General features: G+C 36.3%; 1 protein-coding gene across 2 annotated transcripts in view; it reads left to right on the plus strand.

The window, feature by feature from the left end:
* CNTNAP2 (contactin associated protein like 2) overlaps positions 1 to 26,057 on the plus strand; it is a 2,305,108-nt gene that overhangs the window by 645,779 nt on the left and 1,633,272 nt on the right. Inside the window, exon 2 of one of the 2 annotated variants that reach the window (XM_030826021.1) lies at positions 22,137 to 22,247. The exons of the other annotated variant lie outside the window; for it this stretch is intronic. Coding sequence (XP_030681881.1) covers positions 22,137 to 22,247 — 111 coding nt within the window. The remainder of the gene's footprint in view (positions 1 to 22,136; positions 22,248 to 26,057) is intronic. 2 annotated transcript variants of the gene reach the window in all.

Consider the following 26,057-nt stretch of genomic DNA (forward strand, 5'->3'; position numbering starts at 1 on the left):
AAAAATTGGTTTAAGTGATCCATGACTCTCAAATAAATCTAGATGTTAAAGGTTGAACCTTAATAATAATTACAGAGTAAATGGCAAGTGATTGAATCTCACTGGACTTGTTTCTTTAGAGCCAAGGGTTGAGGCAGAGTTCATAGAGCCTGACTTTTATGGATTCAAGTTGTGCAAGATTTTCTGACCAAAGCTTCATCCTGTGATTTTGTCTTGATCAGTTAGATCTAAATAAATTCTACTGTCATTTACTAAAATATTTAGGGCATTATTATGCAATCTAAGATTACTTACACTTTAATAAATACATGAAAATTTCCAATTGTATTTATTATTGTGTCAAGTTTTCCATTGCAAATACTGATTTATTTTTTCAGTCAAATAATAACTCAGGAAAAAAAAATAGAGCGGGTGAGGTTTCCTTACACATTATCCATGCTACCATTTATTTAAGAAACATATTATTGATCTTTTATGTTTTTGTAAATTCCATGTAATTAAAAAAAAACTGTAAGAATGGTCAATATCATTCTGCTATAAAGACACATGCACACGTATGTTTATTGCGGCACTATTCACAATAGCAAAGAGTTGGAACCAAGCCAAATGTCCAACAACGATAGAGTGGATTAAGAAAATGTGGCACATATACACCATGGAATACTATGCAGCCATAAAAAATGATGAGTTCATGTCCTTTGTAGGGACATGGATGAAACTGGAAAACATCATTCTCAGTAAACTATCGCAAGGACAAAAAACCAAACACCGCATGTTCTCACTCATAGGTGGGAATTGAACAATGAGAACACATGGACACAGGAAGGGGAACATCACACTCCGGGGACTGTTGTGGGGTTGGGGGAGGGGGGAGGGACAGCATTAGGAGATATACCTAATGCTAAATGACGAGTTAATGGGTGCAGGAAATCAACATGGCACATGGATACATATGTAACAAACCTGCACATTGTGCACATGTACCCTAAAACCTAAAGTATAATAATAATAATAATAAAAGAATGGTCAATATCTGAACTTGCTTCTGTGTTTTCCATGATAACCTATTTATGTTGCATTATAGAATTTAACCAACTGTGTATAAAAGGTTAGATGATACTAACATGTGAGTCAATAAGAAAAGAACTATTATACAGAAATATTGGAATGATTTGACTTTCAACATTCTATATTCAATTGTATGCAAGTTAGATAAAATCATGTTGAATTTTATCTTAAGTACATTACTAAAGCAATACAAATTCCTTAGAAGTCATATAAGTAAAAATAGATTTATTTTTAGATTATCCTGGAAAACATTGTCTTGGTATTCTAACCAGTTTCACCTGTGTTTGTCATCAGAGGTTTCCATCTTTTAGAACATTTATTTACCAGTTCTCTTGTATTTTTCTCAGCTATCTGTTTGCCATATGGTGTTACTTTTAGAATTATCTGCAATACTGAGAGCTTGTGCTGGTGGTAACATAGGGTAAAATTCCATGCAGACTTGAATATTTGAAATCTTACTGTATGAAAACTCAACCTATAAGAAAATAGAAGCTTAACCATAATTTCTAGGTATTATGTTAGAAAAATCCCAGCTATTTCTACATTTATTTTTTATTATTTTGTGGACATGTAGATACATTCTTAGCAGGCACATCTGGCCTAAGGCAAGCTAGTGGTATAGCAACATTGGCTTTCCTGCTTTCAATAAGACACCAGTTTTATTCCCCCTGAAGTTTAATGCCTCATATCTTAATATTCTCTTTTGATTCCCTTAAGGCAACCACCCATGAAAGTTGCATTCAGACTCTTCATTCTCAGAAAGTATACTGAAATGCTATTTCTTCCAGAGACATTTTAATTCTAGCAGGAGTCAAACTCGTAAAGAAAATGGTTGAAACTCTGAGACAAATTGATATGTAGCATGTGTAGTTAAGCCTGCTATAAACAATAAAAGAAGCAACGTAAGGTAGAACATTTTCCCCTCCAAGGAGAAAAAATAATGTCCGTTAAGTATATTTTGATTCATTTTTCATTGTAATTTTTGTTATCCCTGGAAATAGAACAAAAACGTGTCAACTGACTACCATTGAACCTGTACACACCCTATTTTAGCTTTTATCCAATGAGAAATAAAATTAAGTCATATAGGTTGTTAGAGTCTCTCTCTCTCTCTCTCTCTTTTTTTTTTTAACTGAATCTGGCTGCAATAATAATGCTGACCTTGACTGTGTCCTCTCTGTGTGACAGTTCTATTGCTGTGCCGTAGAGTCGAATGGTATCTCTACAGGTCTTTCAGAATTCTTGGGTAAAAAATGTAGCAGGTGTTGGCAGGGGTTAGGAAAGAGAGGCTATTTATTCTTTCCCTGTAGTTTTGGATGGAAATAAATACTTTTTAGGTGATCTGTTTCTAAGAAGTGCAATTTTCTGGAAACCACACACCATATTCTCAAAACTATTTTCCTGTTTCTTCCTTAGCATTTAGCCTAATCATCTCAAAGTAAAGGATTATTCTTAATAAAAGAAAATATGGCTGCTCACATTAAATTTGCTTCAAGTCCAGGAGAAAACCTGCTTCGAATTTTTTAAAGACACTTTTGCTTCCATTGTATATAGATTATTAGCCCAATTTATAAGAGTAAGCCCCAGAATACAGTCTTGGATGGTATTTTAGGGTGATACTCTCCTTCAATGGGATTGATTTTAGAATTTGCAGCATATATACTAGTTGAGGATGTAATTGGAATTTGTGCCTGTAAACTTATAAGCTCCAATCCTAAAAGACACATGTTTATTCATTCAAAAATATATATCTAGCATTGGTGTTGTCAGATACTTTGCTGGGCATAAAAACTCAGAGATAAATCAGACACAGTAGAGAACGTCTGCAATCTATAGGAAATTATATTCTGAACAGGGATGGACTCAAAAGCGTATGTGTGAATATATGTGCTCTTTTAAATCCAAGAAAAATATTTTCCACATCACCAATTGTGCCACTGAAAAATAAATTGTTATTGGTATATAGTGGCATTTGAAGATATTAGAAAGCTCAAATCAAAAAGGGAACATTGCTCTGCCATGAATAAATGATGTTTATACTTCTCTTTGCAAACTGCTGTGTCACCTCCAGGGTAACTTGTCAAGTGCATTTTCATATTATGTTTCAAATAACACTACCCAATAAGTGGAACTTAGAAAAATGTATCAATGTGCATATTCTTATGTTCTGAATAATAAGAAATATGACATGTCAAGTGATGAACTAATAGCAAACAAATAATTCAAACCTCTCTAGGTTAGCTTGCAACACAGAGTCAGAAAGTGCATCAAGAAAATGTAACAGTGTGCAGAATGAATTTGCAAACTGATTTATTGAAGCATTCAAATGATACAGTGCTATTTATAGAACACTCTGCTATAGATGTTCCTGCAGCTACTGGAGAAGAAACTCTTGTCCTGTGGGGTCTACAGTGACTGCCTTGCTTCAATAACGTATGTTTACTTGCCATATCATTGTCCATTTTTTAAAATAGAATATACTTAGTGAGGATTTTAAATAAGGTGAATATGAATAGAAAGTGGACAACTGACTGAAAGAATTTTCTAGGCTTCATTAGTTGACATGCACTCTTTTTGAGTCAAATAATATGATATTCTAGAATCTAAATTGATTTTCTATGAAAATAGAAACAAAAATAGGAAAAAATAATATTTTGATCTACTCTGTTGGTTTACATGAATACCTGCAAAAAATAAGTAATTTTGACTACCTACAAAATTTTTTTTTGCACATACCTTATAGTGTCTCATGTTTTAACTAAGATGAATTTATTATAAAAACATGAAAAAAAATCAAGTGTTAACTCTAATTTTATTTATTAAGCTATGTTAGTAAAAGCAACTAATACTGGCCTATGACTTTCCAATTTAAAAAGAATTTTATATCACTTCACTGAACTCTCCATTAGCATAGTGGTATGCTTGATAACATTATCTTCTGGGCAAAATTAGTTGTACTACTGTAAGTGCCCATATCACTTTCTTGTGGCATTGGCATCTCTAGTATAGCACTTGATAGTATACAGTAGGTATCTTTTCATATCTTTTCTAGACTCTCAAGTCTCATTAAGCAAAAGATGTTTATTATCTACACCACTCACACACTTCCCAAATTCAATATATAAACACGGGCTTCCTATTGATAGTAAGACTTTATTAACTTTGATTGAGTTATTATTTCACCAAATCGAAAACCGAGGTTCCAAGATGTTAATAAATGTACCCAAGAATGCATATGAATGAGAAATAGACCAAAATGCAAATGTAGGTCCCCTAATTCTAAATATCAGTTCTTTCTAAAATATTGATCTTCCATCCTTTTCTGTTCTTAGCACATTTGAAATTATAGGTCTACACAGTATAAGAAACATTATTAAAATGAATACAGAAATATTTTTAAGTAGTACTAAACATTTGTGTTATAGCATGTATATATGTAATTTTTCGGAACTGCTTCCTAAATAGAGGTCACAGGGCACTGTCTTGTGGTTATTTCTAACTCACCCCACAGTTCAACAACTCAGAATTGTTAAATGTGATCAAATAAAGTAATCATGATGCCAAATTCCCTTAAGGATGCATCATTTTTAAAAGTTTCTTAATATGAACATTTTGAGTCAGTGGTTTAGGTAGCTTTGAATAGCAATTTTTCATGAAAAAGAACAAATGTGAAGACATAAGCAGACAATGATCCACTTGTGTTACGAAGGTAGCAGTAAATGGGTGACAATTTCTTGAAATCTGGATATGTTCAAATGAGCAGAGTTGGCAGCGTGTCCTAGGCTTTATTGACAAAGGAATGCAGTGTCATTATCTATTACTTTGATGATTTATCTACATCACAGTAACTGCTTGAAACCTAGAAAAAGGTAAAGGAGCAAAAAGAATTATTTTTCATTGTTCTGCTGTGAATCCATATCAGCATTTAGGGGTCTGTTTTATAATGTTCCTCAAATAAGTTTAATTTCTTTACATAAGCAAGTGATAAGTAAGTAAGCACTTTTTTGATAGTAAGGAATAAGCTCACTTTTTAAATTCTGTTCTCTCACAAACATTTCATGACAATACAGAATCCAGAAATGTCGGCTATAAAAGATATACAAGGATGATGTTCATTTCTCCTGCTTTACAAATGGAGAAACTGAGATTCCACAAGAGTATGTCACTTGATCAACAGAGTTGACAACTAAATGGAAATTAGACTAAAGTTTTCTAAATTCAGGTTCAGAGGCCAGCTTCAGTAAAAGTGTAGGTGTTGGGAAAATAATAGAGTGGTTTCTATGAGATTGCAGCCATCTCTTCATTATTATGGTCATGAATATACATATCTCATCTATTTTTCACTGCTATGGCCCTATTTCTTATTTCAAAATGTAAAACCAGCAACTTTTCTCATCTCTTGGTAGCTGTATGAACTTTAGCAATACAGAATTCAGTGGACTGGGCCGTCTCCGTTTCCTATTTATTTCTGATTACATTGTTTTCTCCCGATGCATTTTGTTTTCCCATCTGGAATTCATTCTCTGGGAATCTCCTCTCTGAGAAAGCTAAAAAACCAAACAGTGTTTATTTTTTTAATGACGTTGCTTGCACTTCATTCTGTAATATCTCCATTCAGAAATCTTTAATTGTTCCCAATTCCTTTCTAGATGAGATCCCAAATTCTCTGCTTAGCTTTCAAGGATCAGCACACTTTCAATCACTTGTTCTTAACACTTCCCAAAACCCACCTGGCATATTAATCAAACTGACTTTTTGTAGCCTCTGATTAGTTTCATTTCTGTACCTTTGCTTGTTTCTGTTTTCCTTTTCTCCTGTACACAAAAGATGTAAGATCTCCCCTAAACCATGAAAATCTCTAGATTGTAGTGCTTCTCTTCTTGTGCACTCCTGGCTGTGTGAACATAAAACATGGAAGAGGTTATTCCAGGTGTGGTGCTCAACTGTCTTGGTGAGGCTTTGATCTCCTGAGTGCTGGTCTCTGTTTGCCATTTGCTGCTGTATTGGTCATTTTCATGCTGCTGATAAAGACATACCAGAGACTGGGCAATTTACAAAAGTCAGAACTTTAATGGACTCACAGTTCCACGTGGCTGGAGAGGCTTTGCAATCATGGCAGAAGGTGAAAGTCACATCTCACATGGTGGCAGGCAAGAGAAGAGAGCTTGTGCAGGGAAACTCTCCTTTATAAAACCATCAGATCTTGTGATAGTTATTCATGATCAAAAGAATAACACGGGAAAGACCCACTCCCTGATTCAACTACTTTCCACAGGGTCCCTCCCACAACAAGTGGAAATTGTGAGAGTTAAAATTCAAAATGAGATTTGGGTGGAGACACAGCCAAATCATATCACTGCCTACACCTGACTTCCTTTCTGATTCTTCTTTCCTGATTAGAACTTTCGGAACTTGAATCTCTCCTTTCCTTGCCTTTTTAAGACCAGAGTTAAGCTTCAACTTGCTTATTTCAAAAACCTCCTACTGACAAGCACTATCAGTTTGCTACTCATCACTGGAGATGATGGCAAAAATGATCCAATCAATTTTCTGCCTTCAGTTCCATCTAAAATGAGTGCACACCCAAATATATGTGTTGAAATGACTTACTTTGTTTTTGTTTTCTTTTGGATTGGTATAGTTTTTTATTTTTCATAAAATCCTTCTGAAAACAATTTTATTTAGAAATTAAACATTATCAATACTATATGTCGAGGCAAGCAACTTTCTCTGGAATATAATACATCCTAGAAATCAATGCAACACATTTTTATGTTTAGATTACCCCCAGATGCCCAGAACATTTCTTTACTGGTGAAATACAGAACTCTTGGACTTGACACTGAGACAAAGGGTCAGCAGTGACCTAAAAAGTATTTCTTCTTAAAATAAGGGAAATGTGTGTGCTTAAAGACAGAGACATTAGAAAGGGGAGGATGAACAGATTATATTTTTTAAAAAATGCTGAGGCCGGGCACGGTGGCTCACGCCTGTAATCCCAACACTTTGGGAGGCTGAGATGGGCAGATTGCCAGATCAGAGATCAAGACCATCCTGACCAACATGGTGAAACCCCATCTCTACTAAAAATACAAAAAAAATTAGCTAGGTGTAGTGGTACATGCCTGTAATCCCAGCTACTCAGGAGGCCGAGGCAGGAGAATAGCTTGAACCTGGGAGTTGGAGGTTGCAGTGAGCTGAGATCACACCACAGCACTCCATCCTGGCAACACAGTAAGACTCTGTCAAAAAAAAAGGGGGAGAGGGTAGGGTGTGAGAGCAAGGTCCCTCAGAAGTTATAAATGGATGGGCATTAGTGCATAGCTGTCTTTCTTTTCCAGGTTACCCCTTATGGAAAAAGGTTCGCACTTACCATAACACCAATTAATAAAGCCATATTTGCTGGAAAAATCTTATTCAACAGCAAAGTATCACAGCAAGAGAAATGAAGCTTAGTAATTTAATATATAAAAATAAACCTTCAGTACTTTTGCCTCAAAGAAGGCCAGTGAGTATCTTAAACATCTCAGGGAGCTTTTACAAGTGCTGTAGCCCTTGCTTTCTGTTTTCTAGTTAAGCAAACTTTATTGCTTTAACCAATGAGTTACAGAATCTATGACTGGTAATTTTAGTCAAAAACATGAGTTCAATTAGATGTGAAGATACAATCTTGGCATATGTTCTTAAATGAGTCAAATCTCCTATTTTAACAAATAAGGTAAATGAGCCCAAGTCCATATTTTATGGCCATTGCTCAGTGAATGACTACACATACTGTTCAGTCACCTACATAATATATCAGTAATTTTTGTCATTTTTCCTATTACTTCTCACATCTGGTTGAAAAATAAATTCAGTCACCTTCCAAAATATCTTTCACCACTTTCTTTTCTTGTCATTCCATTGCCACTGCCTTCATTCACCTCTGTATCACTTCTAATTTACCTTTTTTTTTTTTTTTTTTGAGACAGGGTCTGGCTCTGTTGCCCAAGCTGGAATGCAGTGGCATAATCTCGACTCATTACAACCTCTGCCTCCTGGGTTCAAGCCATCCTCCCACTTTAGCCTCCTAAGTAGCTGGCACTACAGGCACACACCATCATGCCTGGCTAATTTTTGTATTTTTTGTAGAGATGGGTTTTCACCATGTTTCCCAGGCTGGTCTCAAACTCCTGAGCTCAAGCTATCTGCCTGACTTGTCCTCCCAAAGTTCTGTGATTACAGGTGTAAGCCAGTACACCTGGAGACTTCTAATTTACACTGGTGTATAATAGTGTCCAAGTTTCTAGAACATTCCTCCAATAATGGCTGTACCACCCAGATATCAATGTTTTGTTTCTTCTAAAATGTAGATATAGCCATATCATATAACTACCCCCAATGAAGGAGCCGTTTCAGTGGTTTCTCAAGGCCTACAGAATATAATTCACATTTACTGCGTGACATTTACTAACCTGTGAAGTCTCAAATCAAAAATACCTAGATTCAAACATAATAGGTATCCAATGCAGATTTGTTGATAGAAAAATGAGAGTATGCCAAACAGGATCAAATGAATAAGATTATTCAGTTTGCCCTCAGCATTCCTTTTTGTTCATCTGTTCTGTAGATTCAGTGAGCGCCACCTTCCATACATCCACTGTGCATTCATTCTGGGCACCGGTCATTGTCCCATATGCCAAGAATACAGAAGCAAACACACAACCCTTAGGTCCACCCTAATAGGGTTAATAACTCATAGCAGAGTCAGATAGTAAACAAGTTAATACACAGATGAATGCAGAATTACTAATTGTCATAATTGCTGGCAGGCAGGCAGACAGGAAGGAAGGGAGGAAAGTGTGTTCACTGAAAAGAGAGGGAAGCAGACTAAACTTAGTGGTGAATGCATGGAAGCACTCACCTCCTGAGATTTGATGTAGGACGTGATCATTTATCCAAGAGAAAATTTGAAGAAGAGCACTTTAGGCAGCGCGAACAAGTGTGTTTGTTTTGTTGTTGTTGTTGCTTTTAAGTTTCTGCTTGTTTTTCTCTCATTCCTTCTTGAAAATGCTGTACATTCCCGTATTTACACTTTATTGTGATATTGACTCTGTTGCCTGGCGTGCTCTTCTCTGTCATTTTATACGTAGTGAAATTGTTCTTATCATATCATTCTTTTTTAAAATATTAAAACTGTCCTTACCCCCTCAGGTAGAACTTACCTTGCCTCCTCCCTTTATTCACTCCTTTCAATTGCGATTATTCCATTGCTTATAGCTAACTGGGAAATTTATTTTTCTCTAGAAGACAAGCCTTCTAGAAGGGGATACAACTTCTTTATTCAATAGTAGGTCCTCCGTGTTATTGAAGACATGAGGAGAAATGAATTCAGATTACTGGGAGACAAAGGGGAATATCTTTCAAGTCGCCACTTCAAAGTATAGTATGTGACTCAAAATCTAAATATATTGAAGAAAGATATGGTTAAATAAATTAATGCCAGATTAATAGAAATTAAAATAAATGAATATTATTTTAATATAGATCCTTACATTTTTTAAGATAAATTTATACCCAGGGGACTAAATATTCTCCAACTTATTTTCCTTGTTCATTAGAGACAAAAAGTTGATTTGGATTACTTAGAATTAAAACCTGTTGTGACAGCCCTTATATAGAAATTTTAATAGAATCATGTCTAGATAGAAAATAACACAGTTTACATTAAACTTCCACTTTCATTACAACAAACTTGGCAAAATATCACATTTTCTCTTGTTGTGGGCTTCCATTCTTTGAATGTTATTGAAGTCCAATTCCTAAGAATCCCTGGCCGAGCGTGGTGGCTCACACCTGTAATCCCAGCACTTTGGGAGCCTGAGGCAGGAGGATCACGAGGTCAAGGGTTCGAGACCAGCCTGGCCAACATGGTGAAACCCTGTCTCTACTAAGGATACAAAAATTAGCCTGACGTGGTGGCACATGACTGTAATCCCAGCTACTTGGGAGGCTGAGGCAGGAGAATTGCTTGAACCCAGGAAGCAGAGGTTGCAGTGAGCTGAGATCGTACCACTGCACTCCAGCCTGAGTGACAGAACAAGACTCCATCTAGGGAAAACAAAAAACAAACAAAAAGAGAATCCCTGTAGTAGTCTGTTCTCACACTTCTAATAGAGACATACCTGTGCCTGGGTAATTCATAAAGCAAAAAGGTTTAATGGACTCACAGTTCCACATGGCTGGGGAGGCCTCATAATCATGGTGGAAGGCAGAGGGGGGAGCAAAGTCATGTCTTACATGGTGGCAGGCAAGGTAGCGTGTACAGGGGAACTCCCGTTTATAAAACCTGCAGATTTCTTGAGACTTATTTACTATCATGAGAACAGCACAGGAAAGACCTGCCTGCATGATTCAGTTACCTCCAACTGGGTCCCTCCCATGACATGTAGAAATTATGGGAGCTATAATTCAGTTGCGATTTGGGTGGGGACACAGCTAAACCACATAAATCCCCTACAAAGCCCAGCAAAGTTGGCTTCCATCCCAGTCTTCTGCAGTCTCTCTGGCCACTTTCCTTTGTGTTTACCTCATGCTTCTGCTCCATCCTCACTGGCCTCCTAGGACCCTTGAACATACCCACCTTGTTTCTGCTCCTGAGCCTTTTGACTTGAATTTGTTGTGCTAGAATTACCACTCCACAGATACCAGATAACCCCATGGCTTTTTCTCTCTTTTCCATTAAGTTCTGCTAAAAATGATACCTTATCAATAAGGCCTTCTAAAACCTCTAATTTCAAGGATATTTATCCATTCCCCCATATGCCTCATCTTCCTGTCATGCCCTATTTTCCCTATAATTAACACCATCTGAAATACTGTGCATTTTTTTATTATTTACTATAATATAAAACTCTAGGTTGTTCACTGTTTTCCCCCAACTGTAGGCACTCTATAAATCATCACTGAAGTAAATGCATATTATCTTTGCACTCAGCATCACTGGGTAGTTAATACTATTTATTTTTCAAACGTTATAAAATCAATATATGTTAATTGAAGAACATTTCCAAGCTGTAGAAAATAGAAGAAAATGAAAGTCAACAATTACCTAGCAATCAATACAGTACCATGATTGACATTTTGGTTTATATATTCTTTCAGTCATTTCTTTACCTATAAATATCTATTTCATAAAATGAAGATCATATTATACATACTGTTTTATAGACTACTTTTTTAGCCTATCATGCCATAAACATTTGTCAATTGATGAAGGATTTTTCTACTGCTTCACCCTTACTGGCTCTATAGTGCTCCATTGTTCACTCTGTACCTCTTGAATGCATGGCCTAATCTGAAGTTACTTAAGCCAAGTACACTGGGAAGATGCTTACCTACAGCACTTAGTTATTTAAAGCTAATTGGGTTAAGTAGTCTAGGAAATAGACTTGGTTGTCAGTAAGTACATTGCTTATTGTTAAATACTAACTTTCAGTTAACCAGTTAATGAAACCAGAGAGTCAAAAATTGCAACATTTACCAGTGGACCAATAAATTACAATTCAAATGAGCCCTGCTCTAAGGAAGATTGTCAATCAAAGCTTTAAGAGTACTCAAGTTCATTTAGTCATATTGCAATTGACCTCGACAGTCTTCAGATTATTGGTTTATTAAAAGTTCTAGGTAGCTCGACCTTCTTATGAGACTGTAGAATTTGAGTTAAAAAAAGTCTACTGTTATCACTGTGTTAGAGATTAAAACCTCTGCCTAGCTCCTGGGTGGTGATTCAGTTATTGAATACTATTTCCTTTTGTTACATGAAGTTATGAAATTAAAACTTCAATTTGTTTTCCAGATTACAGCAAAGGTAAAAATTGTTTTTTATTATTTTGTGTTGTAGAGTTCTTTTTTCTTTTAAATTAGAAGATCAACTTCGAGGGGACAAAAGCTTAATTTTAAAAAAAAAAGCCTCACAAATCTATTTCATTTCTAGTATATTACAGTTCAGTAGATAATTTGAAACTGATTCATCTGTTATACCATCTGTCGGAAATATGCTGCAGCTGTTAAATGTCCAGCAAAATTTGAACTACGTCTCGAAGTAATTTGCCCTTGGTACATGCAGACCAGACAACTTTTTATGTGATTTACAACCAAGGTTCCTCCAAACACTACTGATTTTCTAGCTATACTACTTTCATTTCATTATTATTTTTAAACATAGCTATTAGACAAACCAAAAAAGAAAATGAAAGAAATCTGAACTAATTTTTTTTTTTTTTTTTTTGAGACGGAGTTCGCTCTGTCACCCAGGCTGGAGTGCAGTGGGCAATCTCGGCTCACTGCAAGCTCCCCCTCCCGGGTTCACGCCATTCTCCTGCCTCAGCCGCCCGAGTAGCTGGGACTACAGGCGCCCGCCACCACGCCCGGCTAATTTTTTGTATTTTTAGTAGAGACGGGGTTTCACCATGTTAGCCAGGATGGCCTCGATCTCCTGACCTCATGATCCGCCCACCTCGGCCTCCCAAAGTGCCGGGATTACAAGCGTGAGCCACCGCGCCCGGCCTGAACTAATTTTTAAGATTAAAAATATTGAATTTATTCATTGCCATAAGCTATTAAAATTGCATTGATTGTGTTCAATATTTTTCAAAATATGTGAAGAGTTCCTATGGTGTGCTCTACATTCTGCATATTGGGAAAGAAAAGAAGTTCCCTTCCTCGAGAGAGGACCATCGGCAAATAAATCAGCATATAAACCAATATTGATCACAATAGATTTTCAGTGATACAGAATGAAAATATTATATTAGGAACACCAAAGTCTTATGTTCTTTTTAAGACTAAAAGTAGATGTAAAAGAGCTAACTGACAATAGTCAATAGTTTCAAGTCTCAAAAAACTCATTTGCTGGAGCCAAGATATTTAAAAAGTTCTGGACTCATGTACTGTACTGATAAGTTAGACAAACCCTCTATAGAATTCAGGGGTTCCAAATTACAAGTCATTTTAAGTTGTTGAAGATCAGAGACGATATTTCTTATGTGGGATACAGTGAAGTAGCTCTATGTGTAAGATCGTGGGATGAAGCCATTTCTCTTTTGCAATGCAGATTTTAAAATGGAAAATACAAAATGCATCTCAATAGTCAAAACTAGGAACCACTTTGCCTTGCTTGTTTTTAGATGGATTTATTTCTTATCATTGTCAGTAATTCACTGAGTCAACAGCTCTCTGCAAGGTTGTGCTGTGCGGCATGACAGATTTTGAGGCTCTGGGAATACACAGTGGACAAGTCAGGCACCTGCCTTCCTCTTATGGTATTTACAGTCCATTCAACAAGAAAAGTAATAAACAAATTAAAAACAAACCAGATAATTTCAGATTGTGGTGGGTGCTGTGAAACAAAACAAGACAGTGTGATAGAATAGCAGGCAATGTCTCAATGAAGACAGAAATTGAGCTGGTTAATTTCGATGAACTGGTCAGAAAAAGTGAAGGTGGTATTTGCGTCAGAATCAGAGTGGAAAGGAAACGGCTCTTTTAGACCTGGTAGAGAGAATTTTAGCTGGAAAGCAGAGAGGATGGAAAGGCCTTTGAGCAAGGGTGTGCCTGGTGTGTCTGAAAGAGAGAGGAGAGTGAATCTAGAGCTTAGTGACCCAGAGAAGGAGTGAAATAAAATAGCACCAGAGATATCTTCAGGGCCAGACCATCTCGGGCCCAGTGGAGCTTGGATTTTATACTAAATAAGAGGCGAAGCCATCAGGAAGTCTCCGGGGCATGGCAAAATCTGATGCCCAGTTTTAAAAATTCCATCTGGCAACTGTGAAGGAAATGGATTGTAAGGAGATAAAGATTGAAGCAGGAAATAAGAGCCCAATAAATATTTATTGAATGAATAAATGAAATAAAGTTGATGTATTTTGCTGAGGCTATTCAATGTAGGCATATCCATTAAATGGCTGATTATATATGGGTTTCTCTGAGAACATCTATTTAAAACTCTAGAAACCTCTTTCAGTTAAAAGATGTGGGTCTGATTTGGCACACAAAATATTGAAATTGCTGCAATATTATTATATAGGGTAACATTTTATGTAAATTCTTAGAATCAAAATGAGAGGTGGTGAGAACAATTTGACAATTTCAATATTATTAGGTCTGTGTAGCCCAGTGCAACATATATGATTTTACCTGAAGTCACTATAGAAACCATTTGTCCCAGAAAACTAGACTTCAAAAGCACAGGCCTTAGAATCAGGTAGAGTTTGGCCTTTGTCCTGACTTTAATATCCTTTAGCTGTGAGATCTGAATGCTCCTCATCTATAAAATGGTAATACTACACATCTCAGTGGGTTACTGTGATAACTCAATGAGATGACCCACTCAAAATACTTACTTGCCTATCACATAAATGTTCAATAAATGATTGCTATTACTATCAATTGATTTGTTGATTGTGGTTTAATGATCTCTGCCATCTGTATATTCATCATGGTCCAGATTGGAAGGAGATGGGAGGTGGGAAGGCTGCCTCATTCATGCTCACCACTATAATGCCTATGGTAGCACACTGGGCTTTGTCTCATTAAATGGAAAATGAAATAAAAGATTAAATGGGGTCACTTCCATCTAGTAGGAAACAAGAGGGATATAGTAAAAAGAAAAAAGGAAGGCAGATGAATTTATTTTATTCACTTAGGAATTTTCGCTGTGTGTCAGTTGATTTCATTCCAATTCTGTTATCTTTAGCTTTTTCCTAAATTAGCATTTGATGACAAACTAATTGTACTTCTCTTCATGGTCCTTCTCTTTGATAAGTTCTTTTGTGAACTTATTTACAGACTCTATGAGAAAATAATTAATTCTCAATGCAATTATATGACCTGTTTTAGCAATGACCTAGCCCTTCAGTATTTTCTGTGCAAAGTTAGTTACCTCTGCCACGCAGAGCCTAATATAAATAATAAAAGATCTCTAATATAAAATGAAATACATAAAATGCGGCTATATTTGTATGGGAATTTCTATGATAGATCAGTAAGTGAAAAAGTATGTTAAAGACCAGATTGTAACTGTTTTTTGTTTGTTTATTTGCGTGCATATCTAAATACCTGTTATGTTAAATGTTGCATCTGTGTATATGTACTATGAAGACTAGTAATAGCGATGACTTCTATGGATTATTAGACTAGTAATAGCGATGACTTCTATGGATTATTAGGGTTCTTTCTTTAACTGCATCATATGAAATTCTACAGGAGCAAGAGAAAGATGTATCTGATTTTCAATAGCAAAGAGTAGTCTAGGGAAGCTGGAGAAAGAGATATACAAAAGCAATGTATGAACCATAAAAATGGGAGGAAAATATGTTATAGGTGAAGATATATAAGAGAGATTGAGTAGCAGTCAATGGGTTCTTTGCCCTAAGAAGAGCATACATTTTTATAGTGTACTTCTATAACTCTGAATGTTTAACCATTTATTTTATATTGTTATGATTTAAAAATCTAGAACAACTGGGTCAAAACAGGAAAAAGACTTTGAAATAATGGAAAAACTAAGGAAACTGTGGGTTAAACTGATAGGATTAAAAAAGTTGCCCGAATTTATGTTGCTAGGAATAAAATCTAAGTATTTTGACTCTAAGGAGTGTGCTGCTACCTGTGAAAGTCACGCCTTTCACCAAAAAATATTAATTATACAAAATTAATTTTAAAAAACTTGACCCTCAACTAAGTCTAAAAATTATTATAAAAATCGGAAGAGAATATCATATTCTGTTTCCTGTACTTTCCATGTTATTAAAGAAAAATGTGATATGTGAAAGTTAGAAAATGTAAAATATAAATTACATTTAGACAAAATTTGGCTTGCAGACATCAGGAGTAATTTAAGAAGCTCTGGCCAAACCTCCAAACAAACTTGCCTTCTGCTTCCCATCCTGCCTTGTTCCTTATGACTAAAACGATCTTGAATTACAAGCTGAATGACAAGCTCTTCTATGGCTTCCCAAGTAGCACAGCAGTTCCTCAAGAGGTCTTTTGTCTTCTCCCTGACGTCCATTTCAGGGTCTGGTGTCCCATCTCAGTGCTCCAGGACTGCACCTTGCCTTCTGCTCCTGAGTGTCCCAATGTTGTGTGCCCTCCCACATTGCTGACCGTCACTAGTTATTGCATTAACTGGTGACCCTGAAATGGACATCAGGGGGTAGATAAAAGACCTCTTGGAGGAACTGCTGTGCTACTGATGATGGAAAGGAATAGTCATAACACATGATGCAGGGCAAATGTGCAGATAGAGGTAGAGTAGCTCCAACTTCAAAAGGTAGAAGTTGAATGTATACATAAGACCACAGAGCGATGTGCTCAACTCAGAATGTGCCTTTTGCCATGGAATTTTTCCTAATATAAAAATGAGGATGTTATTGCTAGAATTTCTGTTCAGCTAGCACTGTCTCATTCTTGAGTCATTTGTTGTTTTTAGTTGTTTTCCTCCATTAGGCTTATGTTACCAAATGGGTCATATAAAACATCTATTTGAAGTGTTATGGCTTAAACATATATTGTTATGTGAAAATTTTTCAGACATTCTATTTCAGCAGAGATGCATTTGAAAACCATACTCTTGTGTCAATTACATATATTCTGAAGTCCTTTAATCTTGTAAACTCCTGCCAGTATCCCTTGCCAATAGCCAAACCTCTCAACCGTATCTTTTAGGTAAAGGGCAACAGCTATTTCATGTCTATTTGCCAATAATTTCCTCTGCTCCAGCTTGAGTTAGTACAGAATTCTTATAGCTAGTCTGCCTTCATGATTGACTGAAATTGTGTGAAAATAAAACTCAAGGCCCATCTGCTCTTCTAGTTTTCGTCCAAGATTCCCTGGAAGGGAAGTACACTGGAGACCAAATATTTGCCATCGCTGTGTATGGCTGTAGTTTTGGAAGACATCCCAGTATGGGAAAACACAATACTGGATTATTTCAAATGTTAGTTCTCTTTTTCTCTCTCTCCTTCCCTCCTTTACTATTATATAAAAATTCTAACTTTCTCCAGGGATTTGCCTGATTTCCTAGTATTTAATGTCTGCAGGAGATTGAGATACATGTTTTAGCACAACAATAAAGCAGACTTTTTAGAATGCATAATGAGTAATAACCATTATTACAGTTGGAAATAAAAATGGATAGTATATTGTAATAGTCAGTATGGCAATATGTGCCTGCATGGAGTGCTGCTACAACCATCTCCAGGAAATTTCAAATTCATTGTGGGCTCTTTCATGTTGCTTGAGGTGTTCCCTCTTTCTAAAATTTCCTTAACCCTCTTTCTACCTATCTGTAGCCTCTAATTTCTTCAGATTCTATTCATTATTTATATGGCATCTGACACTCTAATTAATCATTAATCATTCTGATTCCTAAGTTCCTTCATATTTGTTATACTGGATAAGAGGTTCGGAAACTTACTCTGTAAAAGCTCAGAGAGGAAATAGTTTAGTTTTGTAGGCCATATGATATCCATTGCAATATTCTACTGCTGTGTGAAAGCCATCAGAGACAATACATAAATGCATGATATGTAACTGTGCTCCAATAAAACTTTACTTACAAAAGCAATCTGTGGGCTGCGTTGGGCCTGCAGGCCATAGTTTGCTAACTCTTGGTGGTTAACACTATTTTGGGGTTTTCAGAGCTTGAGAGAAACTTAGTTAAATTTCGTCATATTACTTGTGTGTCACCTGTGGGAAAGGGGTTCATTGACATATTCAAGGCCACATGTTTGTGATGGAACCAGGTCTAATGAGTGACTCAACTGACAACAACCCTACATTTCTAATTTATATGTGACTTTTAGTATTTGATTTGATTCTATTTAGCATTGAATTTTAAACCATTTTGTATTACTCTTTTGTTGCTTCATGTTTAATTACTTTTTGTGGATTCATTTATTACTGCCACTTATGGAGGAATACACCATATATTTGTATGTATGTGTGTGCATATATACAAATGGAATGTAGCAAAGTAGAATTTTTTATATATATACACACACACACACACACACACACACACACACATAATCTGCCTGAAGTAGTGAAAACAGCAAAATGCAGTGTAAGATCTCAATAAATATTAGTGATTAATGTCCTCCAGGAAAAAATATAGTAATTGTTGTATTTTTTAGCTTATAATATGATTATAGATCACGTTTTAATTTGGAAGAATGTGAGATTGCTGGTGCTTTACATTCTGATAATAATTTTGCAGTCACCTTTAAAAAAAATTGCTTATTTGCCCTGATCTTTACTAATCTCAATTTAATTCTAATTATTGTTATTCTGAATAATTACATAATTTTTTCAAATTATTACTTTAATTTTTAAATTTTTAAAAATTGATTTTTATTTGATTTTTTAAATTAGTAAAAAATGTAAAATTTGGTACTCAGATGATTAGTTACAGAGCCAATTTGTTTAATGTAATAACTCTAAACTATATTATGGTTTTATAAATGCTACATATAAATTCTAAATTTAAATTAGCTATTGGATCATTTAATCAGTTATCAACTTAGTTTAATTACATTCAACGCAACCATATCTGTGTATTGGATATTCACTCTTAGAAAATGTGTCATGCATTATTATCAAGTATGAGCTAGCCTGATTGAGCAGGTATGGACTGGAAAAAGTTTCTCCTAGCATGATCCTGCAGATCTCTAACGTGGCTTTCTTCCTCATTTTCTTCATATTTCTGCTCAAATGCTACCTGATCATTTTGTCAAGGCTTTCCTTGAGAAGGCAGCATAAAATAGCAATTCTCTTCCTCTCCACTTCACCCCAAACTCCCTGCCCACTGTTTTATATTTAATGTTCCTTCTTAGTGTTAATTACCAGAGCGTACTATAAATTTACATTTTTTCCTTGGCATGTTTCTTCCCACAAAAACAGAAGCTCTACAAGGGCAGGGCATTGTTAATTTCACCTTCAGCTGCACTTCAGTGCTTGCTTGGCAGTTGATGCATATTTAAATGAATGAAATGAACATGAGTGAATGTTAGCACATTTCTAATACAACGGGAACATTAGAAGGAATGTTTACTCCAATTAAAGGCAACACTTACCTCAAAAATTATAAAAGGTTATAATCAAATATATCAGAAAGTAGGAAAATCAAGGATGTAGGTCTGTGCTCACTTATAGCTAAACAGAAGTAGATGTTTTCGATTAATAGGAAACCTGTTACTTCAGATGATAGCTTTGTGAATTGATACTTTTAAAACAAATTTTATGTTCTTTTCATTCTTTTACATTTAACTTTCTGGGGAACTTATTTATACACACATGCCATATTTCCCAGAGGCGCTTGCAGTATAACTAAGAAAAATAAGCAATTTTACAAATATTATATGAAGATGGATTTGTTCATTTTAATTTCCAATTTGTATACAATTGAGTGGTGAGATAATAAATAATAATTCATTTCTCCAGTATCATTGGGGACTTCACTTAAGTGAATTTACAAGAAAATTAGTTTATCCTTTCTGTTGCTAAAATTTTTTTTGCTTATAAATTTGAGAGAGAAGCCATTTTTGAATATATAGAGAAACATTTTCTGTTTTATTAAACAGAGTTCTAAGCATAAAAGTTTGTGGGGAATTTAAGACCACCACTCTGAAAATTAAGTGTTGTGGCATGTTATAATATGAGATCATGCTTCCAGACCCTTTGAGGTGCATTGGGTTTAGTACATTCATTCATCCTACAAATGTTTTTAGAGTATGTGCCAACTACCATCGTTCAGATCACTGCAGAGTAAGCATTAGGCCAACTAAAACTTCATTTCAGACGGAGCTTTCTGCCTAGAGGGAGAGAAAGGCAACAAAACAATTAAATGAGTAACAACGTAACATATCAGGTGGTGCTATGTGTTATGACATTAAATCAAGCAGGGTGTGGATACAGAGACTGATGGCAACAAAATGCTGGGTGAACTAGCAAAGCCTGTCTGCAGGGGCAAAGGTGACATTGAGCAGAGACCTGTGACAAGAGAGGATACGTGGAGTAGTAATTGCAGAAGCAGGGGTAGGATTGTTTTTAAAGGAAGAGGAGGGGCCAGGCGCGGTGGCTCACATCTTTAATCTCAACACTTTGGGAGGCCGAGGCGGGCAGATCATGAGGTCAGGAGACCTAGACCATCTTGGCTAACATGGTGAAACCCCGTCTCTACTGAAAATACAAAACAAAAATAGCTGTAACGTGGTGGCACGCGCCTGTAATCCCAGCTACTCAGGAGGCTGAGGCAGGTGAATCGCTTGACCCCAGGAGGCAGAGGTTGCAGTGAGCCGAGCTGGCGCCACTGCACTCCAGCCTGGGCAACAGAGTGACACTCGGTCTCAAATAAAAATAAAAAATAAAAAATAAAGAAGAGGAAAGGGGCCATGGTGGCTAGACAGGAATAGACAAGGACATGGGGAAAGAGATAAGACTAGTGTTGTGGCCATCATAGGCCACCGGGTGGCAGGGTAGCAGGGGTTGGGCGGGGGGCTTCGAACAGTATGCCAAGTTGAGAGCAGAAGCCAGAGAACGTTTTGAGTACAGCAGCCACACGTTCACTTACAGTTTAAAAAGTGTTTCTTCAGCTGCTGCCGGCAGAACTATAGCAGAGTGAGAAGACCACGCAGTCTTTTGTAACAGTGATCTCTGGAAGCTGTATGTATGTGCCCGATCTGTAGCTATGGAGTTGAAGCGAGGCAGTCGGATTTGGAATATCCCAGTATCAGAAGACATAGCCCTCCATGCCATAGCCCAGAGAGGGAGGGTAGACTCAGAACAGTCCTGGCCACGTTAACATTAGAAGCACTTAGGCATTGGCAAAATGAGAAAGATCCATCAAAGGAATCAGAGAGCAAGCAGCTAATGAGAAAAAAGAGAAAAAAAAATGTTAATGACATTATAAAGGCCAAGTGCAGAGAGTGTTACAAATAGAATTGAGGTATCGCCTGGTTCCAGTGCAGTTGATTGGTTGAGTATGATGGGAACTGATTAATTTTTCTGTCAGTGATAATTTTCAAGTTGGTGATTATTCTGTCTTTACTTGCTGATGTCTAGTTCTTTCTTTCTTTCTTTCTTTCTTTCTTTCTTTCTTTCTTTCTTTCTCTCTCTCTCTCTCTCTCTCTCTCTTTCTCTTTCTTTCTTTCTTTGATTTTTGAGACAGAGTTTCGCTGTTGTTGCCCAGGCTGGAGTGCAGTGGCACGATCTTGGCTCACCGCAACCTCTGCCTCCCAGGTTCAAGCAATTCTCCTGCCTCAGCCTCCCGAGTAGCTGGCATTACAGGCGTGCACCACCATGCCCGGTTAATTTTGCATTTTTAGTAGAGACGGGGTTTCTCCACGTTGATCAGGCTGGTCAGGCTGGTCTTGAACTCCCAACCTCAGGTGATCCACCCGCCTCAGCCACCCAAAGTGCTGGAATTACAGGCATGAGTCACCACTCCCAGCCTCTTTTTTCTATTCTAGTAAGAACATGTTAACATGAGATCTGCCTTTATAAGTGTGCAATATTATCTAGAGGTATAATATTGCACACCAGATCTCCAGAGCTTAGTCATCTCGCGTAACTGAAATTTTATGCGTGTTGGTTAGCAGCTCCCCATTTCTTGGTCTTTTGGCTTTGCTAGGAGTCCTCTTTGTCTTTCCTCCTCCAACCTTAGTAATTCTAGTTCTCTGTTCCTATAATGTATAAATACCTGAAGATTTCCAGGAGATGCCAGATACCAAAGCTTATTACAGGAACAAGCTCAGTTTTACTCATGATTCTCAGATAGCAAGACTGAGGTGAAGTCCTTCGGAGTAATGCGCTTTGCTATGGTTTTCCGTTTGAATATCAGGGTTATGTAAACTGCTCCTGTGTTATATTATATTTAGGATAACAGAATTGCCTAAACTCCTTTGCTAAACATTGTTTCAAAGATATATAAAAGACATACCAGATTCAATGATTTTTTAACCAACACATACCAGTCATTATTTAGAAATCATTATTGAGTGTCTCTCTCCCTCTCTGTCTTTTGTTTTCAGAAAAATGTGATGAGCCACTCGTCTCTGGACTCCCCCATGTGGCTTTCAGCAGCTCCTCCTCCATGTCTGGTAGCTATTCTCCCGGCTATGCCAAGATAAACAAGAGAGGAGGTAAGCCAAATTTTGATTTGTTTATCAATAAACACGTTAAATAAGAACATGTTATATTTATAGCCATATATATGTGTGTATATATGTATATTTTTATGTGTGTGTGTGTGTATATATATATATATAAAATCACACAACAGATGTTGGCAGACACCAGAAATCACTCTTGCCACTTCTATTAAAAGATCCATAGATGCCATTAACCTCTCATGTAATCTCCACATTGGAATAACATAGGAAAACTCAGGCTGGAAGTGAGAGATAGTACATCAAAAAGGAAGACATTTTGAAGTTGCCTGGGATAATAAAGTCAAAATGGCATAAACATTTAGAGTCAAAATGTAAAAAAGAATTGACTCCCAAAATGCGTACAGTGTATTTAAAAGAGCACTTTGTATTTACTGTATATTAAGGTAAAACGTTAGTAAAAAATGCCCCTTGTAATTTCTCCTCCAGTACCCAGAATGTAGCTCTATTATAAAATCTGTGTAAAAAATAGTTAGATGTATGCAACTACAACTTGAGTTCTTGACCTTAAATCATGGTATTTGTTAGTAAATGGCAGTTTCAAATTTTCTAGCAATTCACCGAGAGTAAAAGAATATAATTAAGGACAGAGGCAAAAAACTCTTTGGCTTCAAAGGAACACTGGTACAAATATCAGCGAATGGCAACTTAAAAAGGAAAGACACAATATTATCTTAGATAAATATGAATCAACAAACAAAGACTGTGATGTTTAATTCAGTCAAACAGGAATGGTGGTTGACAGGGGCTTCGGTGGAGAGGGAGAAAAAATTGAGATGTCTGTTAAAAGACGTAAAGTTTTAGTTAGACAAGATGAATAAGTTTTGGGTATCTATTGTGTAGCATGATGACTATAGTTAGTAATATGTTGCATGCTTGAAAATCGCTCAAGTAACAGCTTTTAAGTGGTCTCACCATTTACAAAAAATAACTGTGTTGTGATGGATATGTTAATTATCTTGAGTTAATTATTTCACAATACATATATCAAAACACCATGTTGTATACTATAAATATATAAATTTTTTGTGACTGTACCTTAATAAAGCTAAAGGAAAATAAGAAATGTGAAATCATAAAACAATCTAGAACCAACCAATTTAGAAAGAAAAAACATAAAAGGGAATGAATATAGGAGGAAGCAAGAAAGGGAAGAAGGGAGGGAAGGAGGAAGGGAGGGAGAGGAAGGGAGGAAGGGAGGGAGGGAGAGAGGGAGGGAGGAAGGAAGGAAAGGAAAGGAAAGGAAGAAGGGAGGAAGGGAGAGAGAGAGGGAGGGAGGGAGGGAAGGAAAGGAAGGAAGGAAGGAAGGAAGGAAGGAAGGAAGGAAGGAAGGAAGGAAGGAAGGAAAAAAACAAAGATGAAAAAAGAAAGCAGGAGGAAACCCAAAAGAAGAACAAGAAGAAGAAGAAAAAAAAAAGATAGGAAGAAAAAATATTGTATCAGAAAAGAAAGGCATGTCAGATTTAGAAAGACCAAAAAAGAGAAGAAAATAGATAGGAAAAAGCTAGCCTAGTGTATACAGAATAATATATAAGGTATTCACAGAAGTATGAATAGGTCTCAGTCAGTAAAAAGACTTGGTGAAAGAGTGATACACAAGCAAAGGTAGAGGAACATAACAAAAATGCAGTTTTAATGTAATATTAGTATAAATTAGCTCATTTTCATAACCTGATATTCATCAGGCTATGGACATGAGAGAGTTGTTGAGTCACTATAAGTTATCAAAAATTCTGCATAATGATGCTGAAGTAATATAAATTTTAATTTATTTCTCTCTCATAAAAGTCATTGGAAACAACTATAAAAAAATGAATATAGACAGAAAAACATGAAACAAGGGACTGGCCATACCCAAATGGTAATTATGATACAGATCTTCCCAGTACTAGGAGATCTAGGACAAAATATGAAAAAGAGATGCCATATTATTCTAGGTCCCAAGAGAATGGACTGTTCCCTAAAAGAAGTGCAATAATACTGAGAGACATAAAGCACCTGTGAGGAATGGAAGCAGAGTCAGAAAATGTTACTTTCACAAGTTTTGAGTGAAAATGTGACTAAATAAGATGGTTTGCTCAGTAAATTTGGGCAAGTCAGGTTCTATCATGCAAACAGCACTTCAGGAATACAAACGAGACAATCTAGTCACCAATGAGAAAATTGAAAGTGCACAATAAAGAAATTGTGGCCACATGAGTGGTGTGAAGCACGGAACCCATTTCCATATAAGACCTCGACTAAACAATGTAGGAGCTATAGTTGTAGGAGAGAGTATAAATGTTATAGGCACAGAAATTTAAAAGTGTCAATTATGGGAATTAGAGAGATGTGGGTATTTTTTCTTTCTAACCTTTCAGAGCAGCAGGCTACCAGATTCTGAAATTTTAGGTACAAATTTATTCTGCCTTTGATTTTTTTATGGGAATTAACATCTTTTACAAAAAAAAATATAGGTTTTTTGTTCTCATTTAATTCTAGAAAAGTTAAATTATTTTTTCTTTGTTTTAACATAATACAAGATACTGCTTTACATCATTTAGAGCTACTTATGTGTTTATCTACTCATATAGAGAGTCAGATATCTGATATTAAGCTTCCAAACTGTTAATATATTTTTTAACTTGGACACTGGGATTTGAGGAGTGTCTTTCCTTACAGTAGTTTTGTCTGTAGTTTGTAGAATATGTATTTATATCTACCTAGATGATTGATAGGTAGGTAGGTAGGCAGATAGAGAGAAATAGAATGCATTTCCAGAAAGACAGATGTTTCAAAAGCAAAAAACTATAAAACAAAAGTTACGGTTTCTTAACTGTGTGACCCGAAGTTCATCTCTTTTTGACTATTGATATACTGGATTGTCATACATTAGGGTGAAATTATCATGTTGGGAAAGAAAGTGTTCTCTGTCCTGTAGATATAGATTTACACTTCACTGTAGCCCATTTATAATTTGTTATGTGGGGAGGTGCAGCTACGTACTTTTTGGCTCCTAAAGACTGCTTTGCTTATCAGCCTTATGCTGTCCATAATGACATATAACTTGCCCTCCCCAACCCTCTCATTTTTGCTCCCTAATTTTTACGGATGGTGAGGTAACTAAGCTATATCTTCACCCTTTATGCTGCTCTGCCCCTGCAGGTACAGCAAGACACATACGTGTAGGGCTTCTCCCTTGTTGGCCACGTAAGTGTGGGTCAAGGGAACTAGCATGAGAAAGGAAGGTTATATCCTCTCCAAGGAAAAACAAAAAGTCATACATAGTTGTTATAATACAAAACTTTTTTTTTTTTTTTTTTTTTAAAGACAGGGTCTTGCTCTGTTGCCTGGGCTGGAGTGCAGTGGCATGATCTCAGCTCACTACAAGCTCCACCTCCTGGGTTCAAGTGATTCTCCTGCCTCAGCCACCCAAGTAGCCGGGATTATAGGAGAGTGCCCACCATGCCCGGCTGATTTTTGTATTTTTAATGGAGATGGGGTTTTGCCATGTTGGCCAGGTTGGACAACAAAATATTTTCTTTCACTCTAAAATGTATATGCAAATGCCCTTGGGAGAAGAGCCATGTAGGGTGAAATTCTTGATAACATATAAGTGGCTAATAGCTTGCATTGAGAGAAAAGATTTTTTTTTAAGTATAGCATGATGTTATATATCTGGAAGATATAAAGAAGACAGAGAATTCCAAGCAGAAAAAAAATATGAACCTTACAGAATCCAGGAATGTTGGAGATACATTTTCTTAATTTACAAGTGGCAAGAGTCATCTGATACAGACACTA

This window comes from Nomascus leucogenys, chromosome 13 (genome assembly GCF_006542625.1).
Source record: "Nomascus leucogenys isolate Asia chromosome 13, Asia_NLE_v1, whole genome shotgun sequence".
NCBI lineage: Eukaryota > Metazoa > Chordata > Mammalia > Primates > Hylobatidae > Nomascus > Nomascus leucogenys.